Here is a 25,639-nt window from a genome sequence, read left to right as displayed (position 1 = left end):
GGGCAGACAAATAAGCAGTGGCAAATTTTTAAAGTGCTTGTACACAAATGCTAGGAGTCTGACTAATAAGATGGGTGAACTAGAGTACCTCGTATTAAATGAGGAGATTGACATAATAGGCATCACCGAAACCTGGTGGAATGAGGAAAATCTGTGGGGGACAATCATACCGGGATATAAAATATATAGAAAGGATAGAGCAGGCCGGCTGGGTGGCGGAGTGGCACTGTATTTGAAAGATAATGTAGAATCAAACGAAATAAAAATATTAAGTGAATCAACATGTTCAATAGAATCACTATGGATAGTAATTCCATGCTCCAATAATAAGAAATTAGCAGTAGGGATATATTACTGACCACTTGACCAGGACAGCGATACTGACATTGAAATGCTAAGGGAGATTAGAGAGGCTACCAAAATAAAGAACTCTGTAATAATGGGGGATTTTAATTACCCCCATATTGACTGGATCCATGTCACCTCAGGAAGAGAAGCTGAGATAAAATTTCTCAATGGCTTAAATGACTGCTTCTTGGAGCAGCTGATACAGGAACCCACAAGGGGAGAGGCAATTCTCGATTTAGTCCTGAGTGGAGTGCAGGATCAGGTCCAGGATATAACCGTTACAGGACCGCTTGGGAATAGTGACCATAATATAATAACATTCAACATTCCTGTGGTGGGAAGAACACCTCAGCAGTCCAGCACTCTGGCATTTAATTTCAAAAAGGGGAATTACACAAAAATGAGGAGGTTTGTTAAACAGAAATTAAAAGGCACAGTGACTAGAGCCAAATCCCTGAAAGCTGCATGGAAACTTTTTAAAGACACCATAATAGAGGCCCAACTTAAATGTATACCCCAAATTAAAAAGCATAGCAAGAGACCTAAAAAAGAGTCACCGTGGCTTAACCACCATGTAAAAGAAGCAGTGAGGGACAAAAAGGTATCTTTTAAGAAGTGGAAGTCCAATCCTAGTGAGATAAATAGAAAAGAACATAAACACTGTCAAATCAAGTGTAAAAATGTAGTAAGAAAAGCAAAAAAAGATTTTGAGAACAGCTAGCCAAAAACTCAAAAAGAAATAACAAAATGTTTTTTAAGTACATTAGAAACAGGAAGCCTGCTAAAAAACCTGTGGGTCCCCTAGATGATCGAGCTATAAAAGGAACAATCAAGGACGATAAAGCCATTGCGGAGAAACTAAATGATTTCTTTGCTTCAGTCTTCATGGCTGAGGATGTTGGGGAGATTCCTGAATCTGCACCGTCCTTTGCACAAGGAGACTGACCCTAGACAGCCTGCAACAAAGCCTGACCCAAAGCACTGGGAGGAGGTACTCAGGAGGGGTTGGGAAAGTGGCCCAGAGAGGGGCCACTGTTCCCTGGGGCAAGAGCCAGGCCTCGCAATGCTCTCGGGTCTACCCCTGCCATAGGGCCCTGGGCTGGACCCTGGAGCAAGTGGGTAGGACCGGGTTCCCCCCAACCCTCTCCTGGCTGGTGGGCTGCCTGCAAGAAACAGGAGATGGCCCTGTGGTCTAATGTAGGGACTGACCTCCCATACCCTGGATGAAAAGTGCTCAGATAGCGGGGTACCCTTGCCTTCATGGCTGTGATAGCCTCTGAGGCACATGAAGAAAACCCCACCAAGAAGCGCAGAACCCAGGGGCTTAGCCCCAAACGGACTCGGACTCGGTCTCTAGAGACAGAGAGAGAGACAGACAGACAGACAGACAGACAGACAGAGAGAGAGAGACACACACACACACACACACACACACTCACTCTCGTAACACTGTGTCAGTTAATTTCTAAGTTATCGTCTGCAAAAAAATTACAAGTTTTCAGGTACCTAAAGTAGCTTCTGGAATGGAATCAGTGGTTGCAGCAGCAGCCCTCCCCCCAAAACCTGAAATGGTGCCCATTGGCCTTCAGTTAGAACTTCCCCAGTTGTTTCCCCTCACACTTAAATGAGTGGCGCTCCAACTCAGATACCTTCACTATTCACATGAGTGACTGCAAGCCACGGGGAGGAAGTGGCCTGACATATCAGGTACTTGTCCATTTAGGGTTAGGTCAAAATCAATAATCAATAATAAACCAACACTTATTAGGTAGCCAGTATGGAGCCAAAAATACAGTTGTGCACTCCCAGAAAGCTATGCACTATAAAAAGAGCACTGACAAGTTCAAATTCAAAATCAGCTTCAAACTTCTGAATAGAAAGATCTAGCCACACATAGAACACAATATGTGGTTTAAGCTAGACGTGACAAAGGTATGACTAATCCATTCAAATCTGGAAAGAAAAAGAAAAAGAAAAAAAGAAAAAGAAAAAGGAAAAAAAGAAAGAAAAAAGAAAAAAAGAAAGAAAAGGTAGTTTCCTGGATATAAATAGATTAAATAAAGCTGTTCTAGCCAAAACTGCTAATGTGCTCTTTTAACAGCTGAAAGTCCAACCAGACTTCTAGATTGTTCACCTGCCCCACAAATGTAAAGCGAAAGCAACCAAAGAGGGACAAATATGGATCCCTGCTCTCCCAACAATCATTTTAATCTTCCCTGGATTGAGTATTTTGTATTTCTCACATAAACAAATCAGAGAATGTATAACACAACACTATCAAACAGCAATCAACTAAAATCAGACTTCTAAGGACTAACACATACCATCTTCTTTAAAATTAGACATAAGAAAGAGACTATATTGTATAAACAACCCAAATAAAACAAAAGTTCTTTAGCTCTGTAGATGGGAAATGCACTCTGCCAGAAAAACCATTTGTAATTTGCTACTGCCCTCTAAAGGTTGTTTCAAGAATTTCAACTTTGTAGTTTTGATGAGTCAAAACAAATGTTTTAAATACATCTTTGAACTGAACATTGCAAAAATAGCCACAAGATGCTGATATTAATCTGAATAAGAGAAAAAGTGTTTTGTTTTTTTAAAAAACCAACCCTGTAGATTTTCTACCTAACATGCAGTGAAGCGGTACTAGTTCAGAGTAAAATTTTAAATGGGATTTTACATACCTAATCAAACTGTATGTTTAACCGCCAAACTGGCCCACCACAGCACACGGGAGCTCGCCAGACCGTAGGCTGTGCTGGCCAGGCTGGGCCAAGCCCACTGCAAGTAGGCGGCTACTCTAGTTGGGCCAGGCAAAGCCCGCTACACCACACTGCGGGCTGGGGGCTGCTCCAGTTGTGCACTGCTTAACTGATTACACCAGTAAGCATGTTAGTAAGGTAAAAGCTTACCAAACTACCTGGTTAACTTTTTAAATCCCTAGTTCAGCGTAAGAGACGGTTACTCACTTCGTGCAGTAACGGAGGTTCTTCAAGATGATTGATCCTGTGGGTGGTCCACTTTAGATCTTGCAATGCTGTTTCACATCTAGATGGATATTAACAGTAGCAGTGCCCTCTGGTATGTTGCACATGTGAAGCAGATGGCACACACGGTGCTGCTACATGCATGTGCGGCAATCGTCCCTTCATTTCCTTCTCTGCTCTGGAAGGACAACTCCTCCGAAGCATAGGGGAGGAACGGCAGGTGGTGGAGCACCGATAGGGACAACCATCTCGAAGAACCTCCATTACTGCACAAAGTGAGTAACCTTTTCTTCTTCTTTGAGGAGTGTCCCTTGGGTGCTCCACCTTAAATGACTATATAGCAATACCCGTGCTAGGAAGCAGGTGCTTCGGTTAATAATCGTGTTGGGCTTTGGTGAGGACTCTGAGTCCAAATTCCATGCCCCATTTCAGGTAAGTGTCCAGGGCATAATGTCAGGTGAAGTGTATGCAGAAGACCATGTTGCGGCTCTGCAAATGTCCATCAGATTGATGCTGCTAAGGTAGGCTGCAAAGGTTGCCATGGCCCTTGTGGAACGCACTCATAATTGCAGCAGAGGCTGCTAGTTAAATTTGGCGTAAGCCAGACGGATGCAGTCTATGACCCACTTGGAAAGTCTCTGGGTCGAGAGTTGCATGCCCAAGGATCTTGTAGTGGTGGTGATGTAAAGTCTGTTCGTTTTATGAATTGCCTTTGTCCTCTCTAGGTAAAAGGCAATTGCGCGGCATACATCAAGTGTGTGCCATTTAGCTTCTTCGGTAGTGGCATGAGGCTTTGGGCAGAAGACAGGTAGCACCAGAGATTCATTGCAATGCCAGGAAGTAAGAATTGTTTGTAAGAACTTTGGATGTGGTCACAGGACCACCCTGCCCTTTTGAAAAATGGTCAAGGGTGGGTCAGCCATCAGCGCCCCAATTTCACTTACTATTCTGGCTGACATGAGTGCGACTAATGTAGCAACTTTCACTGAAAAGTGCAGCACTGAACACGTGGCCATAGGCTCGAATGGTGCATGGGTTAGAGCTCATAATACAAAGTTTAGAAAACCAGTCCCAGCCTGGGACCTAACAGGCATAAATATGTTCTGGATGCCCTTTAGAAATCATTTAGTCGTGGGGTGGGTGAAGACTGATTTGCCCTCAACAGGTTGGTGGAATGTGGTTATGGCTGTGAGGTGTACCTTTAACGAGTGAGTGAGAGGCCTGTAGGTTTTAGATGGAAGAGGTATTCTAGTATATCAGCCAATGGAATCATGAATGGATCTGCCGATGTTTGATTCATCCAGGAGAATCTTCGCCACTTTTACAAGTAAGCCTCTCTAATTGTGACTCTGACTACTTATTAGGATCTGTCTGACCTGATCCATAAATGTTGATTCTATTGAGGAGATCCAGTGAGAAGCCAAGCTCGGAGGCAAAAGATGTGGTGAAATGGGTGACAAATTTGACCTTGTTGCTGAGTCAGGAGATGAAGGACTATCGGAAGCTGCCATGGAGGGCTTAGGGACATATGATATAGGTAAGTATACCACATCTGATATGGCTAACCTGGGGCGATGAGGATTATTGATGCTGTCCCCGCTGTTATTTTGTTGAGTGTAATCCAATGCCCGTACAAGAACAGTACTGTGGACACTTTTTGTTTGCAGAGGTTGCAAACAAGTCTACGTTTGGGAATCCCCAGCGTGAGAATATAGTGTGGAGTATGCTGTTGTCCAATTCCCATTCATGGTTGGACTTGAACTTCCTGCTGAGGATGTCTGCCGTATTATTGTCATTGCCCAGTAGATAAGAGGCTTGTATACAGACATCGTGTTCTATACGCCATAATCATAGGCATGTCACCTCTTTGCAAAGACAAAAAGATGTGGCTCCCCCTTGCCTGTTTATGTAGTACGCTGTGGCTTGATTGTCCATAAAAATCTGTACTATGTTGCCCTGTATCTGTAGCAGGAGGTTCCGGCAGGCATACCATACGTACCTGAGTTCAAACACATTGATATGGAGGGAGCACTCATAGGACTGCCATCATTTGGACTGTAAGGGGGCCTGAATGTGCTCCCCACCCTGGGAGGGAAGCGTCCGTCATGACTGCAATTGTCGGGGGACTTCTGCGGAAGGGTACCCAAGTGCACATTTGTTTTAATCCGCCCACCATTCTAGTGAGCATGTGATCCTGTTCCGTATGAAGGGGTGATATCGGACTCTTAACCTGACCTTCAAAATGTTTGCCTGGAGGTAGATGGCTGAAACATGGCTGGTTGGTCAGCGGTCTCTCTGCGTTTGGTTTGTTATCTCTCCTCCTGCTGTTAAAGTGTCTCTGAGCTAATAGAAAAGAGAGGATTTGTATCGCTGATTAAAATATCTGTTTTGTTCGCGCTTTGCTGCAAGCGCATGTATCCCAAGAGTTTTCAATGTTGTTCTGGAATCCTTGAGCGCATGGAGGGTCGCATCGGTTGAGTCTGAACAGCTTAGATCCCTGGAAGGGGAGATCCTTTATTGTGGCCTGTAACTCCCAAGGAAAACCTGACATATGGAGCCAGGAGGACCTCCTAATCACAATAGCTGTCACAATGGACCGTGAGGCTGTGTTGGGTGCATCGAGGGTGGCTTGAAGGGCCGTGGGGGAGAGCAACATTCCCTCATTTATATTGGCAGAGAACTGTTATTTCATATCCTCTGACAAATTGTCAATAAAAAGTGATAGCTGTTCAAAGATGTAGTGGGTATTTATCCAACACTGCTGTATAATTCGATATACGTAGCTGAAGAGAGGCTGAGGAATAAGCCTTCCTAACCTATATGATCTAAACACTACTACATACGGGGTAGTGCATGCTGCACTCTGTTTGTCCCTTTGGTTGATAGCGTCCTTCACTATAGAGGGGGGTGAAGGACGAGAAAAGAGAAAGACCACACCCTGTGGTACCACATAATATTTGCAGTCAGATCTCTTGCAGACCGATGGAATCGTGGCCGGTGTCTGCCATACAATCTTGGCAGAATCCATAAGGGCAGGATCCATGGGCAAGGCCAGTTTGGAGGTTGGTGTGGCGTGGAGTGGAATATGACAGTCAGTTTGTGTTGGGTCACAGGGAGGCTGACCAAGGAGACCTTAAGGACATCAGCTACCCGTTTAAAAAGTTCTTGGAAAGAACGGAAGTTGTCTCGAACCGTAGGAGGTGGGAGCATAAGTGTGTTGTCACAGGAGGAGGAGGAGGAGGAGATGTGGGTTGCCGAGTGAGAGAAGGCTGATGATTCCTCATCACTGGAAGCGATCTCCTCCTCCTCCTTTTGGTAGAGCAACCTGTCAAGGGGGGCAGAGATGATGCTCTAGAACAGTGGCTCCAACCTTTTACACCCAAGATCACACTTTAAAATGACAGACCAAGCCAAGATCTACCGCCCCGCCCCTTCCTTGAAGCCCCGCCCTCTCTATTGTCCTCCTCTCCATCACTTGCTATCCCCAATCCTTATACTGCTCCTTTTTTTAAGAGGTTTTTCCAACATTTGGAAGAGGTTTTTCAACATTTGGAAGTGGTGCTCAGCCAGGGTGCACCACGTTCCACGTGGGCTGGTGCAGAGGAGAAGCTGCCTGGCCAGCTGGCTGTGGCCTTCAGCCCAGAGGAGGCTGAACCGCGCTCCAGCTGATCGGGTGGCTTCCCCTCTGCGCCTGCCCACGTGGAGCTTGGTACACCCTGACTGAGCGCCATGGCCAGCTGGCCGGGAAGCCACTTCTCTTCGCTCCCGCCCGGCTGCCCTGCGCTCAGCCCGGGAAGCTTGCTCCAGCACAGCTGGAGCTAGACGCAGCCTCCCTGGACTGACCGCAGGGCAGCTGGGCTGGAGGGAAGAGAAGTGGCTGCCCAGCCAGCTGGCCATGGTGGTCAGCCAGGGTGCACCAAGCTCCACGTGGGCAGGCGCAGAGGAGAAGCCGCCAATCAGATGGAGCGCGGGGCAGCCTCTTTCAGCTGACAGCCACAGTCAGCTGGCTGGGGTGTTTCAGCCCTCCCGACCTCCCAGCTCCCACCATTCCTCGCAGCTACTCACCTGTGGTGTTGCTCAGTGAGTAGCTGCTCCTCAAATGAGGAAATCTAATGTAAATGTACTGCGCAGGCGCGCAGTTCAGAGAGGGCTCAAGAGCTACTCTTAGAGCCCCTGAGATCTACCGGTAGCTCACGATCTACTGGTTGGTGACCACGGCTCTAGAAGCAGGAGCCATCGTCATGAACTGTTGACCCTGTAACTGGTGTTGAACCCAATATGGAATGCACAGGTCCTAGTAAGGCCAGTTAGGGGTAAGCGGCATGGGAGGGGGCAGCCATTTCAGTGGTTGTTGCTGTGCCCATGTAAGTGTTGGTGGTTGAGGCTGTTTTGGGGAAGAACGTCTTGAAGAATGAGTGCCGACCAGAGCGTCTTCTTTGTCATCACTCAACAAGGACGATGCTGAGCCTGGAGTAAGCAAGTATAGGTCGCTGCTTGATGTGGGGATGCTGTTGATACCAAATAGCGGTGTTGTGGGCACTGAGGATACCCTGAGCTCCTCTGTTGTGGTGAAGGGTGCTGGCACTGGCATATGTGGTGCCAGGGGAAGCTGGGGTGGAGCTATGGCCGCAGTCTGCGGCGCCAATGGTACCTAGTTAGAGGGTGTCGGTACTGCATGCTTGTAGCTCCTCAGTGCTGGAGGTGGCATGGGTGCAGCTTCTCCTTCTTCAGTGACAGCGATGCCACAGTTGTACCCGGCTTGATTTTTCTTCTCAGAGCAAATGTATGCACTGGTGGTGCCAATGGTGCTGATTTTGCCTTGGCCTTGCCTGAAGGCTTGAAAGGCTTATGTAGGTCCTTTGACCCTTGGAAACTATTGGTACCTAATGGTCCTGGAGCCTCCCTGTCCCGAAGCCTGGTAGGTGTTGGTGCAGAGGGAAGTTTAGGTGCTTGCTCCCATTTTTTGGGGGGGGGGGAGGGGGGGAGAGAGAGAGAGAGAGAGAGAGACCTTTGCTGAAGGAATGGGACCGCTTTCAATTCTGGTCAGAGGAAGAGTCCCTCAAGGAGATGCTGGCTGACGCTGAATTTTCAGACGTGGCCAGGGGTGACAATTGGTGTGGGGGAGATGAATACTCCTGATCTGAAGCTGGTCTTACCATGTTCTCTAGTGAGAGAAGTTTCAATTGGAGCTCCCGTGCCTCCCTTGTGAAAGCTGTAAACTGTTTGCAGTGCTCGCACTGTGCTGTAATGCGTATCTGACCGAGGCAGCTCATGCACTTGGAGTGACCGTTGGAGATGGGGATTGAAAGCCTGCAGGAGAGGCAACATTTGAAACCTGGGGAGCCAGGCATCCCAATGATAGTAGGACTGTTATACAAAAAAAATCGCAGTCCAACTTTTTTTTTTTTTTTAAGAGAAAGAAAATAAATCTTAATTCTAACCGATTAACTACCAACAAAACTAACTAACTGTAACAATATTGAACTAGTAAATGAATAAGAAGAGCAACTGAAGTTCTGACCAACGCCGACAGCAGTAGAGAAGGAACTGAAGGGACGGTTGCTGCACATGCCATCTGCCTCACATGCGCAGCACACCGGAGGACACTGCTATTGTAAATCTCCGTCTACATGCACAACGGCACTGCAAGACCTCAGGTGGAGCACCCACAATCTAAGGTAGAACACCTACAGAGACACTCCTCGAAGATGACGACTATGGCCCAGATACTATTTTTGGCACAAAATGGAATCCCCAGGTATTCCAGCACACAAAAACGTAAAATATAACCCAACAATTCGCCTAAGCATAAATAAAGGTAATCCTTAATTTTCCAAGTAATCCTTAATTTTTCTATTAATTAACACGAGCCAGAGCTTTAATGTCTCTTCAGGTTTTCCATGTTCATAATCCACATCTCAAATTAAGAAGGAATGAAAGTTAGACCTAGTTAAACTGATGTATCCATTGGAGTAAGATGTGTTGAAATTGGCAATGTAGTTTAAAAAACAAAAGAACTCAAAGAAGTTTTGAGGTAAAGAACTGAGTTGGCTATCTCCTTTCATAAAACCTTTCTTGAATTTTCTGATTTGTTGCTTTGGTTGCTACACTTCTCTCTTAGCCCCTTAGCATATGCACGATCGCTAAATCAGACTTGAGTTTATTGAAGGGACAGGAATTGATATGGAAAATAGGATACAAGTTACGAACTGGTAATGAAGCTGCATCTGAATTCTAAGGGGAGTTTGACAGCCTAATGCAATATACAGTAAACTTCTGATAATCCGGCACCTTTAGGACCCAGGGGATGCCGGATTATCAGATATGCCGGATTATCGGAAGGGAGGGGGCTATGAGGGGTCTGGAGTGGGGTCGGAGGGGATGCCACCCCAGATCCCTCATAGCTCCCCCTTCCGATAGTTCGGCTCTGCCCCAGGCGTTCCTGATTCAGCCGCTGCTGGTCAGTTTCAGTAGCAGCTGAATCGCGGATGCCTGCAGCAGAGCAGCTGGGGTACTGCTGGGTTGGTCCCGCAGCGCAGAGGGACGGCGCTACGGGAATAACCCGGCAGGACCCCAGCTGCTCTTCCCCAGGCATCCCCAAGTCAGCCGCTGCTGAAACTGATCAGCGGCTGACTCCAGGAAGCCCGGGGCAGAGCTGCTCTTCCCCGGGCTTCCTGGAATCAGCCGCCGATCAGTTTCAGCAGCGGCTGAATCAAGGACACCTAGGGCAGAACAGCTGGGGTCCTGCCAGGTTGGTCCCATAGCGCCGTCCCTCCGCGCTGTGGGACCAACCCGGCAGCACTCCAGCTGCTCTGCCCCAGGCATCCCAAGAGCAGCTGGGGTGCTGCCGGGTTGGTCCCGCAGCCCCAAGGGGCAGCGCTACGGGACCAACCCAGCAGTACCGCAGCTGTTCTGCTCCCAGCTTCCCCGATTCAGCTGCTGGTCAGTTTCAGCAGCGGCTGAATGGGGGAAGCCAGTCCGGCTGCCCCAGCATTTCCGGGTTCCTGATAGTGCCAGACCATCAGGAGTGCCAGAACATTGGATGCCGGACTAATGGAGTTTTACTGTACCTATTTGTGGAGAAGTTGGGGGGAAAAGAACTGGAAGGTTTAAGATACAGCAGTTTTAGACACTAAGATAGTGGTGGGCAGCTTACAGTCCCTAGGCTGCATGTGGCCCATCAAGGTAATCCACTGGTGGGCCATGAGACATTTTTCTGACATTGACCAGCTGCAGGTATGGCCGTTCACAGCTCTCAGTGGCCGCAATTAGTCATTCCCAGCCAATGGGAGCTGTGTGAAGAAGCACATGCCATAGGCACATGCTAACCACTAGTTCCCACAGCTCTGACAAGCCAGGAACAACAACCACAGCCTCCAGGAGGTGTGGAGGGCCGTGCCTGCAGATGGTCAATCTCAGCAAAATATCTCATGGCCTGCAGGTTGCCCGCTGCAGCTCTAATGTATCTCTCAATTTATTACATTGAGGCAGACGAAGAGGAAAAACTAATGTTCATCATGAAATAGCTCTACCAAGTTATGGCCAAAGCACACTGCAAATTGAATTCCAATGGCTGCTTGATGGCTGCTGTGCAGCTGCACAGTTTAAAGGGAACTTCAGTGCACTCTGCAGAATATCTTATAGAAGCAGGAGACAAGTATTAATTCATGGATATAAATGTTATGCCCTTTTTGTGGGACTTCTCTATTAATATCACTGTTTTCCAGGCTGGGTATCATCCGACTTCCCCAAGACTTCATTTCACAGCTCCTACATTGTGACAGTACTTCCACATTAACTAAATCAAGAATGCCATCATCTACACACTTCACAGATGGAAATCTGTCATTCTGAATGTCCCATTGGAAAAGCTCCACACAAATACAAACTTTATAACCCTGTGCAATCCAAAAACATGGTCTATGGATATAAAGTGGATATTCATAGATTTACAGAGCTCTATCCATCAAGTCCTGCTATCTCAGCACTGAGTACTCAATACAGTACAATTATCTTAGTTTCAATCCAGTTTTAGGGAGCCTGATTAAATGAAAAGATTGTGTACATGAATGGCTTACTATTAACCTTATGTCCTATTTTGGTATTGCTGGTAAAACTCTCAATCCTGACTTTCTGTAGTTCCTGCAATTAGAAACAATTGGACAAGTCTGACCTATAGAGAAGATAGAACTTGATTTTATTTTAGAACTTGTGTTCATCTATCACTATTTTTGGCTCCATTCTCATAAAATACATTGAAAGCAATGTCTCAGTCAATATTTTCATATCAGATTCAACTGAACCAAGTCACAACAGTGCAGAGCACACTGAACATTCCCTCTATTTTTTTCCTCGTGTGTGTGTGGAGTTAATTGTGTTAAGTGCACCAATATGGAGGCAATGTGTGATTCATCACCTTCATATTGGTGCACATAAAATTCATGTGGTAGAGGTTCAAATATGGGAAGGGGTTCTGGGGTTAGGTAGAGGGTTAGGGTGTGGGGAGGCGGAGTGGAGGAGGCAGGACTCTGGCTGGTGGTACAAGTTTTCGGGTGGGGCCAGTGATGAGGGGTTTGGGTACAAGCATCCCTGAGGCTGAGGTAAGGAAAGGGGCTCTGGCTTGGCCCTTGATGGCTGCTGTGCAGCCGCACAGTTTAAAGGGAACTTCAGTGCACTCTGCAGAATATCTTATAGAAGCAGGAGACAAGTCCTGGCTTTGCAAAAGTGGGATTCAGGCAACAAGAAAATTAGAAAACATCTGTCACATTCACCTTCATCTATGTTTTATTGGAACCTTCTCCCCACTGTACTCATTGCAGTAAGTGAAGTGACTACTCCACTTTCATGCTCAGTAACCTCTTACCTCAAGACCACACATGAATGCATACCTATTTAGCTTACTATAATCAAAACTAATTTAAATTTAATTAGAGAACATAAAATTTGTAAGATGAAGATAAACTTGACTATTTGTAGCTCAAGTATGTTTTATACTTTCATATACTTTAAAAAAACCACATTACATGTAACTTTACATTACATGTAACTTTATCAAGATTGGTTGTTCTTCTACAATTGCCTTAGTTCAGACAAACAATACTGGCTTTATGCTCCTAAACAGTCCATGCTGAAGTTGTTACCATGTACGCAAGTGCAACTGAACATCTAATTTCCATGTTAGCCATACAACAGGGTTTGTTTTTTTTTAAACATCAAGTACTAAATTAAACAAACAAAATTGGCTTTTGCTCTGAAGATAAAAACTTCAGGTTTTTTTCACTAAAATACACTAACCTATAACTAGGTGAAAAGCAATTTCATATCTGTGCAGTGAGCCTGCAGTATATATGATGCACAATGCGAGAATAAAACTTCACGTGGAGCCCTGCCCAAGTGCCCTCATGTTGTATAATGCAGGATTGGGACCCTGTTCATTATACAAAAGGTTTAGCCATCTAATAACCTGCCTGTAGCAAAAGATACTACCAGACTAGAACAAGCTGTGCTACCAAAATAAAAATGTCATTTTATGTATTATGAAAAAAAATGGATTGAAATAATTTTATATATCTTGATTGTGAGATTCTTTTTAAAAATAGACGTAATAGGCTTAGTTTACAGTTTCGCCACTTCGGACTAACACCATTCTGTTTGGATGTATATGTTAAAAACAACTGCATTGGATTTTCACCTTTTTCCTCCCATGAAAAAGTATAAAGGAAGTGAACAGAATCTAAGGAGTTCTCAGTGCTAAAAGCATTCAATGGCTGAAGTTCAAGAAGTAATAATAGAAAAGGCATAGGATAGACTTTCCATTCCCAGCTACTATGCCATTTTTTCCTCACTCACATTTCTTATGTGAGAAATTAAATAATAAAAACAAGACATTTCTGAATAGGTACCAATGAAATGTTCTTTATGAATTCTTTTTTTATCTCCACTAGCTGGATTTTTCTCTGGTGTACAATTTTAGCTAAATTGCATCTAAAAACATGAGTAACCACATTACCCATTCTGTTTTTCTCTTACCTGGCATACATTTCAGAAGCTTTGCATTGCACATATGCCCTTTCCATATGTCTGTGAGAATATATTCCATCCGCTTTGCTCGCCATAGGAAGTTAAACACTCTTAGGTAGTGGCTCATGCACTCTCGTGTAAATACCTGCAAATAAAACCAATATAGCAGTTTAAAATAAAATTACCAGATTTACAACCCATTCATTTGTTAAAATTTTTCTACAATATCCCAATTTATATATATAGGTTTTATCAACAGATTACATCAGGAAATACACCCAAAGCTCTAGGGATGTTAGTCCCTCTATGCAGGGAGATGATCTGATTCTGTCATCAACTGCACAAACAATAAGCAAAACACCATTATAAAACCTGAATCAGGAAAAAAAAATCAGAGTAAAAAGATCCAATACAATAAAACCAAGTCAAAGTCTGCACTGGCACAGGAGAACTTCATGAAACTAGGTCATCAGGCAAGTCTCCAGCATTTCTTTCACATACCTACAGCCAGGGTGGCACAAAAGTAGGGATGTTAAAACACATTTATTTTTCAGAGGTTACACGTTTACATGTGGGGGTCAGGCAGGAGCCAGTGCTTGCAGGAAGCCACAGCTTTTAAGCCAAGCACCAGCTCCCACCTGCCCTCCCCTCCCTGCTGCCTCTCTGGGAGGCAGCAGTACTGCGCAGGCAGGCAGCTCTGCAGGAACGGGCACACTGGCTCCCTGGAACTGGAATCAGTTCCTGTTTCCACCCCGCTGCCTCTGATACAGAGGTAGTAGGGGTTGGGGGTGTGTGTAACCGTTTGGGTTAATCAGCGAACCCAGGCTTATTGGTTAACTGTGTACATGACAGCACATTAACATCCCTAGTGAAAAGATGCTTGTGCCCATTATGGGGAACCAAGTAGCAGTGTTCAGCCCCGTTAGCTGGGGGGTGGGAGGTGGGAGGTATGGATGCTGGGATTTGCCACAACAACTTAATGTTAGTTTATATAGTTTTAAGGGCCCATAGGATCAAGGATGTCCACCATAGGATCTACATCCTCGATAATCTCCTCTGCTTGTAGCCTGAGTGTCTGAGACACCTGTCTTAAGAAGTCCTGGTGGCCTCTGATGTCTAAGGTGTGTGGTGTGTTGGGTACTGGCCATGGCCTCATTCCAGCAGACACACAGCACGGCTCAGACACATTCACCCAGGAACCTACCCCTGCCAACTCTGTCCACACATCTGTACAAGTGACACCATCACAGGACTTATCCACATAAGCCACATCATCAGAGGCTCACACAACTACACATCCTCTATGTGATATATGCCATCAAGCACCAACAATGCCCCTCTGCCATGTACAGTGGCCAAACTGGACAGTCTCTATGACATAGGATAAATGGACATAAGTCATCAGGAATGGTAACACAAAACCTGTAGGGGAATTTTTATCTGCCTGGGAACTCATTAATGGTTTTAAAAGCAGCCATTCTTCTGCAAAGAAATTTCATAAGCAAACTACAGAGAGCGAGCACGAAACTGACCTTCATGTGCAAATTTGAAACTGTTTTCCTCCGGCTTAACAAAAGCACTAACTGGATGGCCCGTTATAAAAACCAGTCTTCCTTTTATTTAACGCATCACTGACATCAAAAGCTAAACATGAGACACTTCCAGCTCACTCAATTAGCTTCATTAGCACCTGCACTACAATTGACAGGTACTTTTTCTTTCCTCTCCCTTCTTTTCCTATTGTAATTGTGATAGTACCACTTTTTTCTCCACCTAAGCTCATCTGAATAGATGGGTTTTGCCCATGAAAGCTCATTATACTATATATATATTTTTTGTTGGTCACTAAGGTGCCACAGGACATTTCATCACGTAAGGTAAGAGATGAAGGCCAGGTAGTTAGAAGCACAGGAACTTGGCTTAAGGAATGGCTCCCCCATGGAATAAAGGGACTGTTTGTATGATAACTCAGCTCCAGGAAGAAGAGCTGGAGAGGGGGAGAGGCGGGAGAAGAGAGACTGAATTGTGACCACTCTCCAGGAAGAAAAGGCTGAAGCCTCTTGGTTCCTAGACACTGGTCTTCATTATGAATCCCCTACTCTTCTTAACCTTGACCATCCCTCCTCCCAAAAAAAGCACATAGGAGTGGGGTGGTTAGCCCATGAATCCCTCAATGCCAACTGGCAAGGTAGGGATTACAAGAATATCCTGTTTTGGGAATGTACATTCTAAGTCACCAAAGAACATCATATGGGATCTTACAAGAAAGCCAGGATATCATTGGTTTTTAATATTATTGTGAAATGAATGTACAGGTGCAATGTAAGAGGCTATTTATGTATACTGAAAGTATGTTTTAAAAGCATGTAGGCAAGATAGAGTTGACAAATGGATCTTCTGACAGACATAAGTCACAATCTCAGCTGGCATGTAAATTAAGCTTTGTAAGCAAACACAATGGAGAATCATTTACATATGAAACCAATGGAGGGATATGAAATCAACAGGGAGGCAGTATAAACCACAGAGAGTTATCCTGAGTACACATAATGAACTTTGGGGGCTATAAGAAGTCAAGGAACACACCCCTTTATTCTATACCTAGGGAAAGTAATTGGGCAGTGCAATTACATTCATGAAAATGGGATCACAATCAGCCTTAGCTGAAACACTGCAAAGAACATTTGGGGTGAGATAACAGGGTAACCTAAGGAAGGTTAGTTTCATCACCAGAAAGCTTGTTATGATTTTGTTTCGTATGTAACTCTTGTTTCCACAACACCTACTCACTATCTCTTGAATCTTGGATAGTCAAGATATTTATAGTGAAAACTACACTATAGCTTAGTTTGCGGTATTATACAAGGCGTTAATCCTGAATTGAATCAAACAGGCTGGTGTGTAGGCCTGGTATTTCTGTGAGTGTTCATTAGCAATGAAGCAGGATCCTACAGGGCCTACAACTACAGGACATACCACACTAATACCAACCCTAGAACTTTCCCTTGCAACAAACCCCAGTGCCAGCTTTGTCCACATATTTACTCTGCTGACACCATTATTGGACCTAACCATGCCTATTACAAGATCGAGAACACATATTCCTGTTCATCCAGAAATATAATTTATGCCATCATGTGCCTAAAGTGTCCGTCTGCTATGTACATTGGACAAACTTCTCAGACACTTCGCCAAAGAATCAATGCACACAAAACAGACATAAGACACTCTCACACAGAGAAAGCTGCTGCTTGCCATTTCAGCCAGACTGACCATTCCCTCAATGACCTTAAAACATGCATATTGCTTCAGAGAGACTTTAACTCCAGACTTCAATGAGAAGCTTCAGAATTGTCATTCATGCTTAAATTTGACACTTTATGTATGGGTCTAAACAAAGACTCTAATTATCTCACCCACTACAAAGATAGCTTCCCCTATCATCATCCCTATGTCATTACCTCACAGACACTAACCTTCCCTCTTGACCTCCACTCTGCTCAAATTCTGTATCTCTTTACCACAACAGAACGTGCAATACTAGTAATAGTGCACATGCCATTTAGAAAATCAGGGCCCAAATTTCCAAGACAAGTTCTCTTGCTTGGTTTTGTCTACCTGCTGGAGACAGGAAGACAATTAAGCAGGACTAGACAGAAACCCTCTTTATACATAGAGATATTTCATAATAACTTTGCTTCCCCCCAAATCTCCATGTACTGATATTACAATCTGTACCAACTGTCTGGGTTGATTGATGGATATTGGAGTACTAAACTATTCTTTTTGCTCAATCTCAGTGGTTTTTTCGCTCACACACATGCACCCACAGTTGAACTGTAGTCCATTAAGAATAAAAGTCTTATATGTTCAGAGATTCAACGAACTACATATATATTTTCTAATACACTGCCAAGCTACACACAGAGCTTCTCTAATGTATTTTCCTATTGTTAACTGAAACAGCAACTTAAAGCTTCCAAGTACTAATGCAACACTCTGGACTGCAGAAATGCAGCATTTGCATTTACTCCAGAGTAAACCTACAGTGGACATATTTACATTTGCAACAGTAAGCTATATATAAAAATCAACACTATTATTGTATTTTTGACTTGATTAGAATAAGAAATAAATGAATAAAATGTTATGTATATTTCTATACATGAGATTTACAAATTACTGTACGGTAGTAAGTTACATTACTTTACAAAATTCTAATACTTCTATGTATGTGCTTATTTTCAATTTATAGCAGGACCATAAAACTCCATTTTAGTTACGGGTCTGTAACTATTCCAATTATAAACACTTGAGACCTTGTCAGAACAGAAAGCACTGCTTATTTTTAGAAGGTTTTGAGCATCTTTCAATTCCCAATGAGGTAACAGTGTAGAGGGTGCCCGGCACTCTCCTATAAGTGCTCAGGATTTCTTTGAAGTTAGACCTTTTGTTGTGCACATGGAGTTTTAATATTCCTCTTCAAATGTGACCTTCAAGGTCTCCCAAACAAAGGCCTGATGGCTTCCCTGTAAGTTAAAAATGAAGTGGTATTTCATTTTCTTCAAAGTGCTTAGTAAAAAAACCAAACAAGGATCCACTGAGACTTTAATCCTTCATAAAAAGATGTTAATTTTTCCTACACTGGTTCCTAAAAATCTCTTAGTTTCACCTCATGTCCTCAAGCAATCAGCAGTGATGCACAGCCCTTCACCAAACCTAATTCCTAGTGGATAGCTGTATACCTCAAATCCCTCAGAACCAATTTTCCTCCTTTACTCAAAAATAGTTCTGGAATAGCCTAAGAGTTGCAGATATACAGACTATAGTGCATTTGTGGAGGAGCCTGCATTCCGATTGATTCATGGGGGATGGATAGCAATGTACCTAATCAAAAGTATCTAAGCCATCCAGAAAAAAGTTCCAGGGAAATTTTTCCTAAGTAGCAGCATTTAAATTTACAATAGACAATATTATTTTTATGTCTTGTTTAAATCAATTACCTGTATAATATTAGGCAAGTTCTATTTGCTTAATTACTTGCTGAATTGTCTATCTTCCTTTAACTAGTGATTTGAAAGGTAAAAAGTTGCGTAATCAAAAGTTTGCTATGAATTGCAAAAGTAAAGTTGATTACAATCTAACTTGTACTTATCAAATAACTGATGCACAGAAAGTATCTATATTATTGCTGAAATTTATTTCACTACAATTGAGGATTGCACTATGTATGCTCAAATGATAATGTCAAATGGTCAAAATTAGATTAGTGGGGGTGGCTTAAGTATAAAGAAACAAATTTATATGGCTGAGTCATTACCAAAAAAAAAAATCTGCCCCAAAGGATGGGGAATGCAAGGCCTGGAGATGTATTTTTTGAGACCTTGTTAAAAAACACACTGAAATTCTTTACATACAATAAAAGCATTTTGAACAACAGTGCAACTATTAGCTCATCAGTCTTAATGAATACTGTATCAAATTTATACTAGTACAAATAAATTCCCCTAAATACATTTTACAGTTTCTTACAATTATCCCAAATTAGTTGCTGCAGTCTAAAAATAATGGCAGAAAATGAACAATCCATTTATAAAGTACTTGCTAAAATTTTGCTGGAACAAATGAATTATTTATTTTAAGTAATGAATGTTTAACTGTAGCATTTTAACACTCATTAATAATTTAGAGAAATTGAGATTTTGGTTGAACTGTTAATACAATGGTGCATCTAATATGCCAAATAATCTCTTTAATCATCCATTTCTAGAATAAAAAGGCTATTTTAATAACAAAGCATTAGCAATGTAAGTGGCTATCTGAGAAACCCAGACAAACTACAATATATAGTCTTACCGTTGCAATTGGCCCATCCACATGATAGTCTAGACTGAAGACATCCCATCCAGTGTCACCAGGAGATACCTATATTTAAAAAAAAAAAAAAAAAAAAAAAAAAAAAGGCAACATTTAGTCATGTACCAATGTCTGCACAATGCTGAAGTCTTGTATACCGTTCTCCCAAGAAATATGAAAATGAAGTTACATTTACCAAAAATGGCTTCTATTTATCTATATTAATATTATTTAGAAGATTTACCTGCATTGCTCAAATCCTTCAGCGCAAGGGGCTGGTGATGTGGGAGGTGCAGGAGTCTGGGATCGTGAGTGAGGAAGGGCTCAGGGCAAGGTGTGGGGGTGCAGGAGTACAGTTGGGAATTATGGGAGGGTGCTGAAGACAGGGGCAAGGACCGGACCAGGCCAGAGTAGGCCACACTGGCTGGCTAGTGGCTGCTCCCCATGGTCACTGGGAAGTATAACTATTCCCAGGGCTTGCTGCTCCCCTGTGGTAATTCAGAAGTGTAACTTTCCCTGCTATCACAGTCCTCCCCTTCCATTTGATGAGAAAAATCACATTTTAGACTAGGGATGTGAATGGTTAATGCTTTCTGGGTGATGCTTACCTGTTATGGTTAACTGGTGGGGGCCTGCCATGGATGGTAGACTCTCTAGTCCAGCTGGAGCAGCCCCTGTCCATAGCAGGCCCAGGCTAAGCATCACATTCCCTCACGAAACTCCCATAATTTACAGAAGTCTCTCTCTTGCAAGGCTGACTCAGAAAATATTCACTATTCATTTTCTTCATGATTCTGTACCACTGGTGTCACAAAGACTCTGATCCCCCCAATTCTCAGAGTGGTGACCAATCAGTTAATTTGAGCCCCCCGTTTCTCGACCACTAGCCCCTGTATAAATTACAGCAGGACTCTCCCTACTCTCTCATACTGCTAGAGTAAGGGACCTTATAAAAGCAGATGATCAAACTCAGTAGAGCTAGTGTTACATTTGAGGGTGGAAAGGAGACAAGAGGGAAGAGCTGGCACAGCAGGAGGCCCACCAACTTTACACCAAAGATCCACTCAATTTAGAGTGAGAAGACGGAATTCTCTACTGGGAATCTCCAGCAGGTAAGGTAAATTTGTGCTATTGTGCTGAGTAATACAAAGGCTACGTGTAAACTACAAAGATTTTTTGAAAGAGGATATGCATATTCCACGGGAATTTGCAAATCTTCTTCTAATCGCATTTTTGAAAGAGGATCTTTCGAATGTGAAAGTAGTCTGGACACGCTATTTTTTTGGGGGAAAAAAAAAGATTTACATGATTTTTCAAAAAAGGGTTTTTTTCCTGAAAAAAACGGGTCCAGACTACTTTCACTTTCAAAAGATCCTCTTTCTAAAACACGATCAAAAGATTTCCAAATTCCTGCAGAAATTGCATATCTTCTTTCAAAATAAAAACGTAGTTTAGACGTGCCCCCATACTGGACAGAAGAGTATGGTTCAGCACAAATAGAGATCAGATGTTCATCTGATCCAAAAGCTAATTTCAGATCTTGATACCAGAAAATAACTTTTATGTCAGAAGATGAAATGACCAAGAGTACCTCCAGAAGTCTAACATCCAAACGTTTGAGGATCTCAGGATTATCAAACTGTGCATTAGTTGCCCTGACAGCTGTTTCAAGGATTCCCGTCAGATTATGCTGATACAAAGTGGTAGCTGGTCGGGCAAGCTCTGGCCTGGAGGTCATAAAATAAAGTCATTATATACAGTTTATGATATTGTACAGTAGCAACTGCATTGAGTTTACACAACACTTAAACATTCTCCAAAATGCATTTTCAAAATTAAGGACAACTGTTTACATTCACTACCTGAATGACTGAGAAATGAGATATTAAACAACATTGAGAGATTTTAAGTAATTTGTCTATATATCACAAACATCAATGTTTAGTAAGAGATTTATTACTATTTGATTCAATTTTAAAGATTAGATTGGTATCTAACACAAAATTGTTCTATAATTTTAGTCACATTTAAAATCAGAACGAACTACTGTTTATTTGTACTTCATTAATACAGCAGCTAGAACCAGCAAGTCACTAATTTTAGTTAATGGTTATGAGAATTTTGTACATAAGAATCTTAAGTACTTAGGGCTGGCTGATGAAACTTTCTGGTAGGAAAAAAACACTTCTTGATGTAAAACTTTAAAAATTAGACATAATCCTCAATTTAATGGAAACTTTTTAAAGTTCTATATCAAGTGGCTGTTTTTCTGCACTAAAAAGTTCCCCACTACTTATGCGTCAAATGGCATATAGAATCAATATTACATCTCTAGGGGTTTTTGCTGCACATTATTTGTTTTCTGAAAAAGTGCAGACACATTTCATCAATGTTGTTGGCCAAAGTTGTTTTTGATGTTTACCAAGCTAATGGAAGCTCTGCAATACACAAACTGTTTTGTGGGAAAAGAAGAGATGCTTATGGATTTTTTCCTTTTACGTATGAAATTCAGCAACATGACCACCAACTAAAATAAAACTGTGCAAGTATGCTTCTTACAAACTCATCTGGGCACTTATGGTTGTAGTTGAGGGTGCCAAAAGTTAAATTGTGAACTGCCAATGAAGCTCTAATCATCGGTCTTAACTACACACTTTAAACATTTTTTGGGGGAAAAAAATCAAAGACTTAAAGATGTAGCTAAAAAGATGTAGAAATGTTGTGTTTGAGCAGTGCTCATGATCGGTGTTTTAAGAGAACTAGAAAGTGAGACAGAATTTATAAATAACAGGTATTGGAAATGCAAGCAGCCAAGAGGATGAGAGTAACAGTAATTCAGCTTTCAACGATCTGGGAATTCTTTCATACTCACTACTTACAGGAGAAACCAAATTTCAACTAATATCAAAAGGAAAAAAAGAGTCTGATATTTGTTGAATCTAAGAATCTTTACATACCCATTATAATAAAATATTAGCTGCATTTAAAAAATTTTTTAGAAAGTGATCTATTGTACATTTGCAAATATTAGAAATGCATTATAATTATACTGCATGTCGTCTTACTTGAGCAAGTCCATTAAGTGTCTTATAAAATCTCCTTGACCAAGAAGTAAGTAGCGCCTCATAGCCTGCATGTGCTCCAGTAAATTGTATTTTTTATTGAGAACATCCAACAAGTATTTGCTGGTCTCAAAGTAAGCTGCATCAATTTTTCCCTGAAATGCATTTTCCAAATCTATGAACAAGTCAGCAGCTACAAAAACAAAAAAAGAAAATAATGGTTAATACATGTTTAAAATACCAACAAACACTGAAGATGAAAATAATAAGTGATACCTTTATATTTATATTACCATTGCCACAGATTCTAATTTGCTATTACGGAACTGGCCTATTCATGAAAATCTGAAGCAGGTCTGGAGTAATCTGTACATTAATTTTAGTCATAAAAAATGTTCAATGTTTGTATGATGGGTCCCATGTTTTTCTTGGCAGAGGGCTACGACAACACCCACTGCCCCAGCTCTTGAGGCTCCAACGGCCCCGATAGAGGATCAGAAAGGTGGTAGAGAAGGGAAGCAGGGAAGGGATCTAGGTCTAAGCTCCAGACCCTCTCAATTCCTGCAGGTTACTTATCCTCCTCCCTCCCCCCTCTCCCCCACTTAGGTAGGGTTACACTCAGTCCTAGATCCTGGGGGAAGGAGTCTCCTTGCTTTGCTGGGACACAGCCTCCTTCATCCAATTCTCTGGTCTCTCAAATCTGAGCAACACACCTCCAAATTTGACCCCCTCTTCTTCCTCACTCCATCCTATCTGCCTGAAGGGGGCGGGGGTAGGAGGGTAGGGGAGGTTATTAGATTCCTGACTAAGCCTTAATTGGCAACAGGTGCTTCAATTAGCCTATAGTAGCCTTCTCTAGTTTACAGAGAACCACGCCCTAATGAGCCTAGGGCTCATATCTCCCTTCTAGCTCTCTCCCACAGTTCTCTAGCCCTGGCGTATTACAGCCAACATTAAGCCAAGATTGTCAATATTGAATTTCAAATTAAGAATATTATTTTATCACTTTTACAGCAAGCAGCCGTCTATTTTATCCATTTGCTATGATATTGCCGTATTCAGGATTACACACTATTCTACAACCGTCCAACTGAATTTACGGATAGAATGTTTATGCAAAAAGGGATAAGAGGAAATGTGCGGTGATGGTTTTAAATAAAACAAGTATTTAAAAAGTGGAGAGAGTTCTTGTTTAATAATGCAAATTAAATTTTCAAGAGTTAATTGTAATCCTGACATTCTACTTAGAGATGAATCACTAGTCAGACGAAAGAAATTGTACTATGGGACAGAGTTTAGAAACAGTGGCAGAAATGTAACAGTAAAATTTAAAAGCAGGAGAAAATGCAAGCAACCAAGAAATGATATTCCTGGGGGAAATCGCTGAAATAGATACATACCAGGAGGGAGAAACCTTGGAAGCTCCAGCATTACAAGCAACTTAAGTGTGAGTGGAAAGTAAATTCAGTATTACCAATCATAAACATGCAAAAAGCAAGTGTCAGGCTAGTAAGTCATAAGACTGACTTAGAAGCTGTGAGATTTTTAGAAAATAGTAAATGTATGGTAGTTTATATGCCTTCTGGTAACTTAAGTTTTAAAATTCACATCCCAGCTTTTCTCTATAGCCGTCCAGGCTACAAAATTACAGTTTTAAAATGAAAGCCGAGAGTCTCATGTAATCAAATGATTCCAGGATCTGGGACTTTAGGAACAACACTAAATATCACAAGACTCACAATAAAAGTTAGAAAAATAACTTTTTGTGAGAGCACCAAATTAAACTTGTGAGTTTTCAGTGGTGGGGCAGAGAGGGATGAAGGAATGACCAAAACACATGCGCTTCAAAACTGAAATGGAATCACATCAATTAATAAGGATAAAATAGTTCACCTGTATATCGCTCTAGTACAGAGGTAGGCAAAAGGGCCTCCGCGGGTGCATCTAGCCCAGTGTTTCTGAAAGTTCTTAAAGGCAGTTGGAGGTGTGCCACGTAGAGAACAGAATTCAAAATGGCAGCCCTTCAAGGCCGAAGCCTCTGGGTGTTTCCCATAAAAAAAAAAATTATTGTTTGGTGTTCCTCAGTCATAAAAAGTTTAAGAAACACTGATCTAGCTTGTGAAGGCCCTGTGGCTCCCCTGCCCCCAGGCCAATTAGGGCCTAGGGACAGGGGGAAGTGCACAAAGTTTCTGCCGGGAGCACTCGGCATTTAGAAGTGCCAGGTGCTCCTGGCAGGGTGGGAAGAGGCTTTGCATGGTCACCTGTCCTCAGGCCAATCAGGGCCTGGGGGAGCGCACAAAATTTCCTACGCCCTGTCCCCACCCTGCGAGCAGTGTGCAGTGCTTAGAAGCACCACATGCTCCTGGAGGAGTGGGAGCAGGCTTCACACGCTCCCCTGCCCCCAGGCCCTAACTGGCCTGGGGGGACGGCCGGGGAGTGCGGGAAGTCTCTTCCCATGCCAGGGGCATGGGCACCTAAGGGGAGCCGGGGGGGGGGAGGGGGAGAGGAATTCTCTCACCCCCAGATCAATCATGAACCCTGAAATATCCCATCCCACCCCTTGCACTTGAGGTCTAGGGCCACTTCAAAAATTTCTGAAGTGGCCCCCGGCAAAACATTATTGCCCACCCCTGCTCTAGTACAACTGTACCTGGAATATTGTACTTATAGTCTTCATAACATATTACTATTGACACTAATGAAATTCAGTGAGAAACAACAAACATTACCAGAAGACTAGATTACATGTACAAAGAAGTTTAAGAAATAAATATGGATAGATAGATTACATGACAAAAATGTATGTGTGGTGAAGATAGAACAGTCTATAGGTATTTTAAGAATAAATGGAGAAGAAATATTTAGGCTTATGGAAAGGACTCCAGCTAGAAGTAGGTGAACAAAATTAAGAAAGGGAACACGGCAACAAAACATTAAACATTTCTACAGAGCGAATGAGTAAAAATTTCTTTATGTTCGAATGAGATTATCCAAAGGAAAAGGATTGTTACATTTAAAGTTCAACTAGACAAAAAGCACTAGAAAGTATATTGTAGGAAATAATCTACATTATCTGATGTTAGTGACCTGGTCATTTTTCATCATCTCCAAATTTTGTCAGTTTGGGTGTAAAAAGGTAATAAAGGAAAGAATATATTACTTGAAATACCAATTAAATAAATGGGTGTTATTTTACTCTTTTGTGTTCCCCACCAATACAACATTTTTTCAGTTTATTTTACATTTAAAAAGGGAGAGGAGGACTGGAATGGGGAGAATATTTCTGGTTTGATAGTTACTTTAAAATTTCACTATACTATCTTGAAGGAATTATCTCCTTAAATACACTGCCTCCTGACTAAC

General features: G+C 42.5%; 1 protein-coding gene across 2 annotated transcripts in view; it reads right to left on the bottom strand.

Moving 5' to 3' along the window:
- The window catches only part of TUBGCP3 (tubulin gamma complex component 3), a 130,801-nt gene that overhangs the window by 13,077 nt on the left and 92,085 nt on the right, over positions 1 to 25,639 (bottom strand). For both annotated transcript variants that reach the window (XM_075918510.2, XM_075918547.2), the window contains 4 exons: positions 22,280 to 22,469; positions 20,806 to 20,941; positions 19,215 to 19,283; positions 13,368 to 13,503 (listed from right to left, as the gene is read on the bottom strand). In XM_075918510.2, the coding sequence (XP_075774625.1) occupies positions 13,368 to 13,503; positions 19,215 to 19,283; positions 20,806 to 20,941; positions 22,280 to 22,469 (531 nt within the window). The remainder of the gene's footprint in view (positions 1 to 13,367; positions 13,504 to 19,214; positions 19,284 to 20,805; positions 20,942 to 22,279; positions 22,470 to 25,639) is intronic.

This window comes from Pelodiscus sinensis, chromosome 1, assembly GCF_052426305.1.
Source record: "Pelodiscus sinensis isolate ZL-2025 chromosome 1, ASM5242630v1, whole genome shotgun sequence".
Classification (NCBI taxonomy): domain Eukaryota; kingdom Metazoa; phylum Chordata; order Testudines; family Trionychidae; genus Pelodiscus; species Pelodiscus sinensis.
The sequence above is the reverse complement of the archived record's forward strand: the minus strand, read 5'-3'. Positions and strand labels throughout refer to the sequence as shown.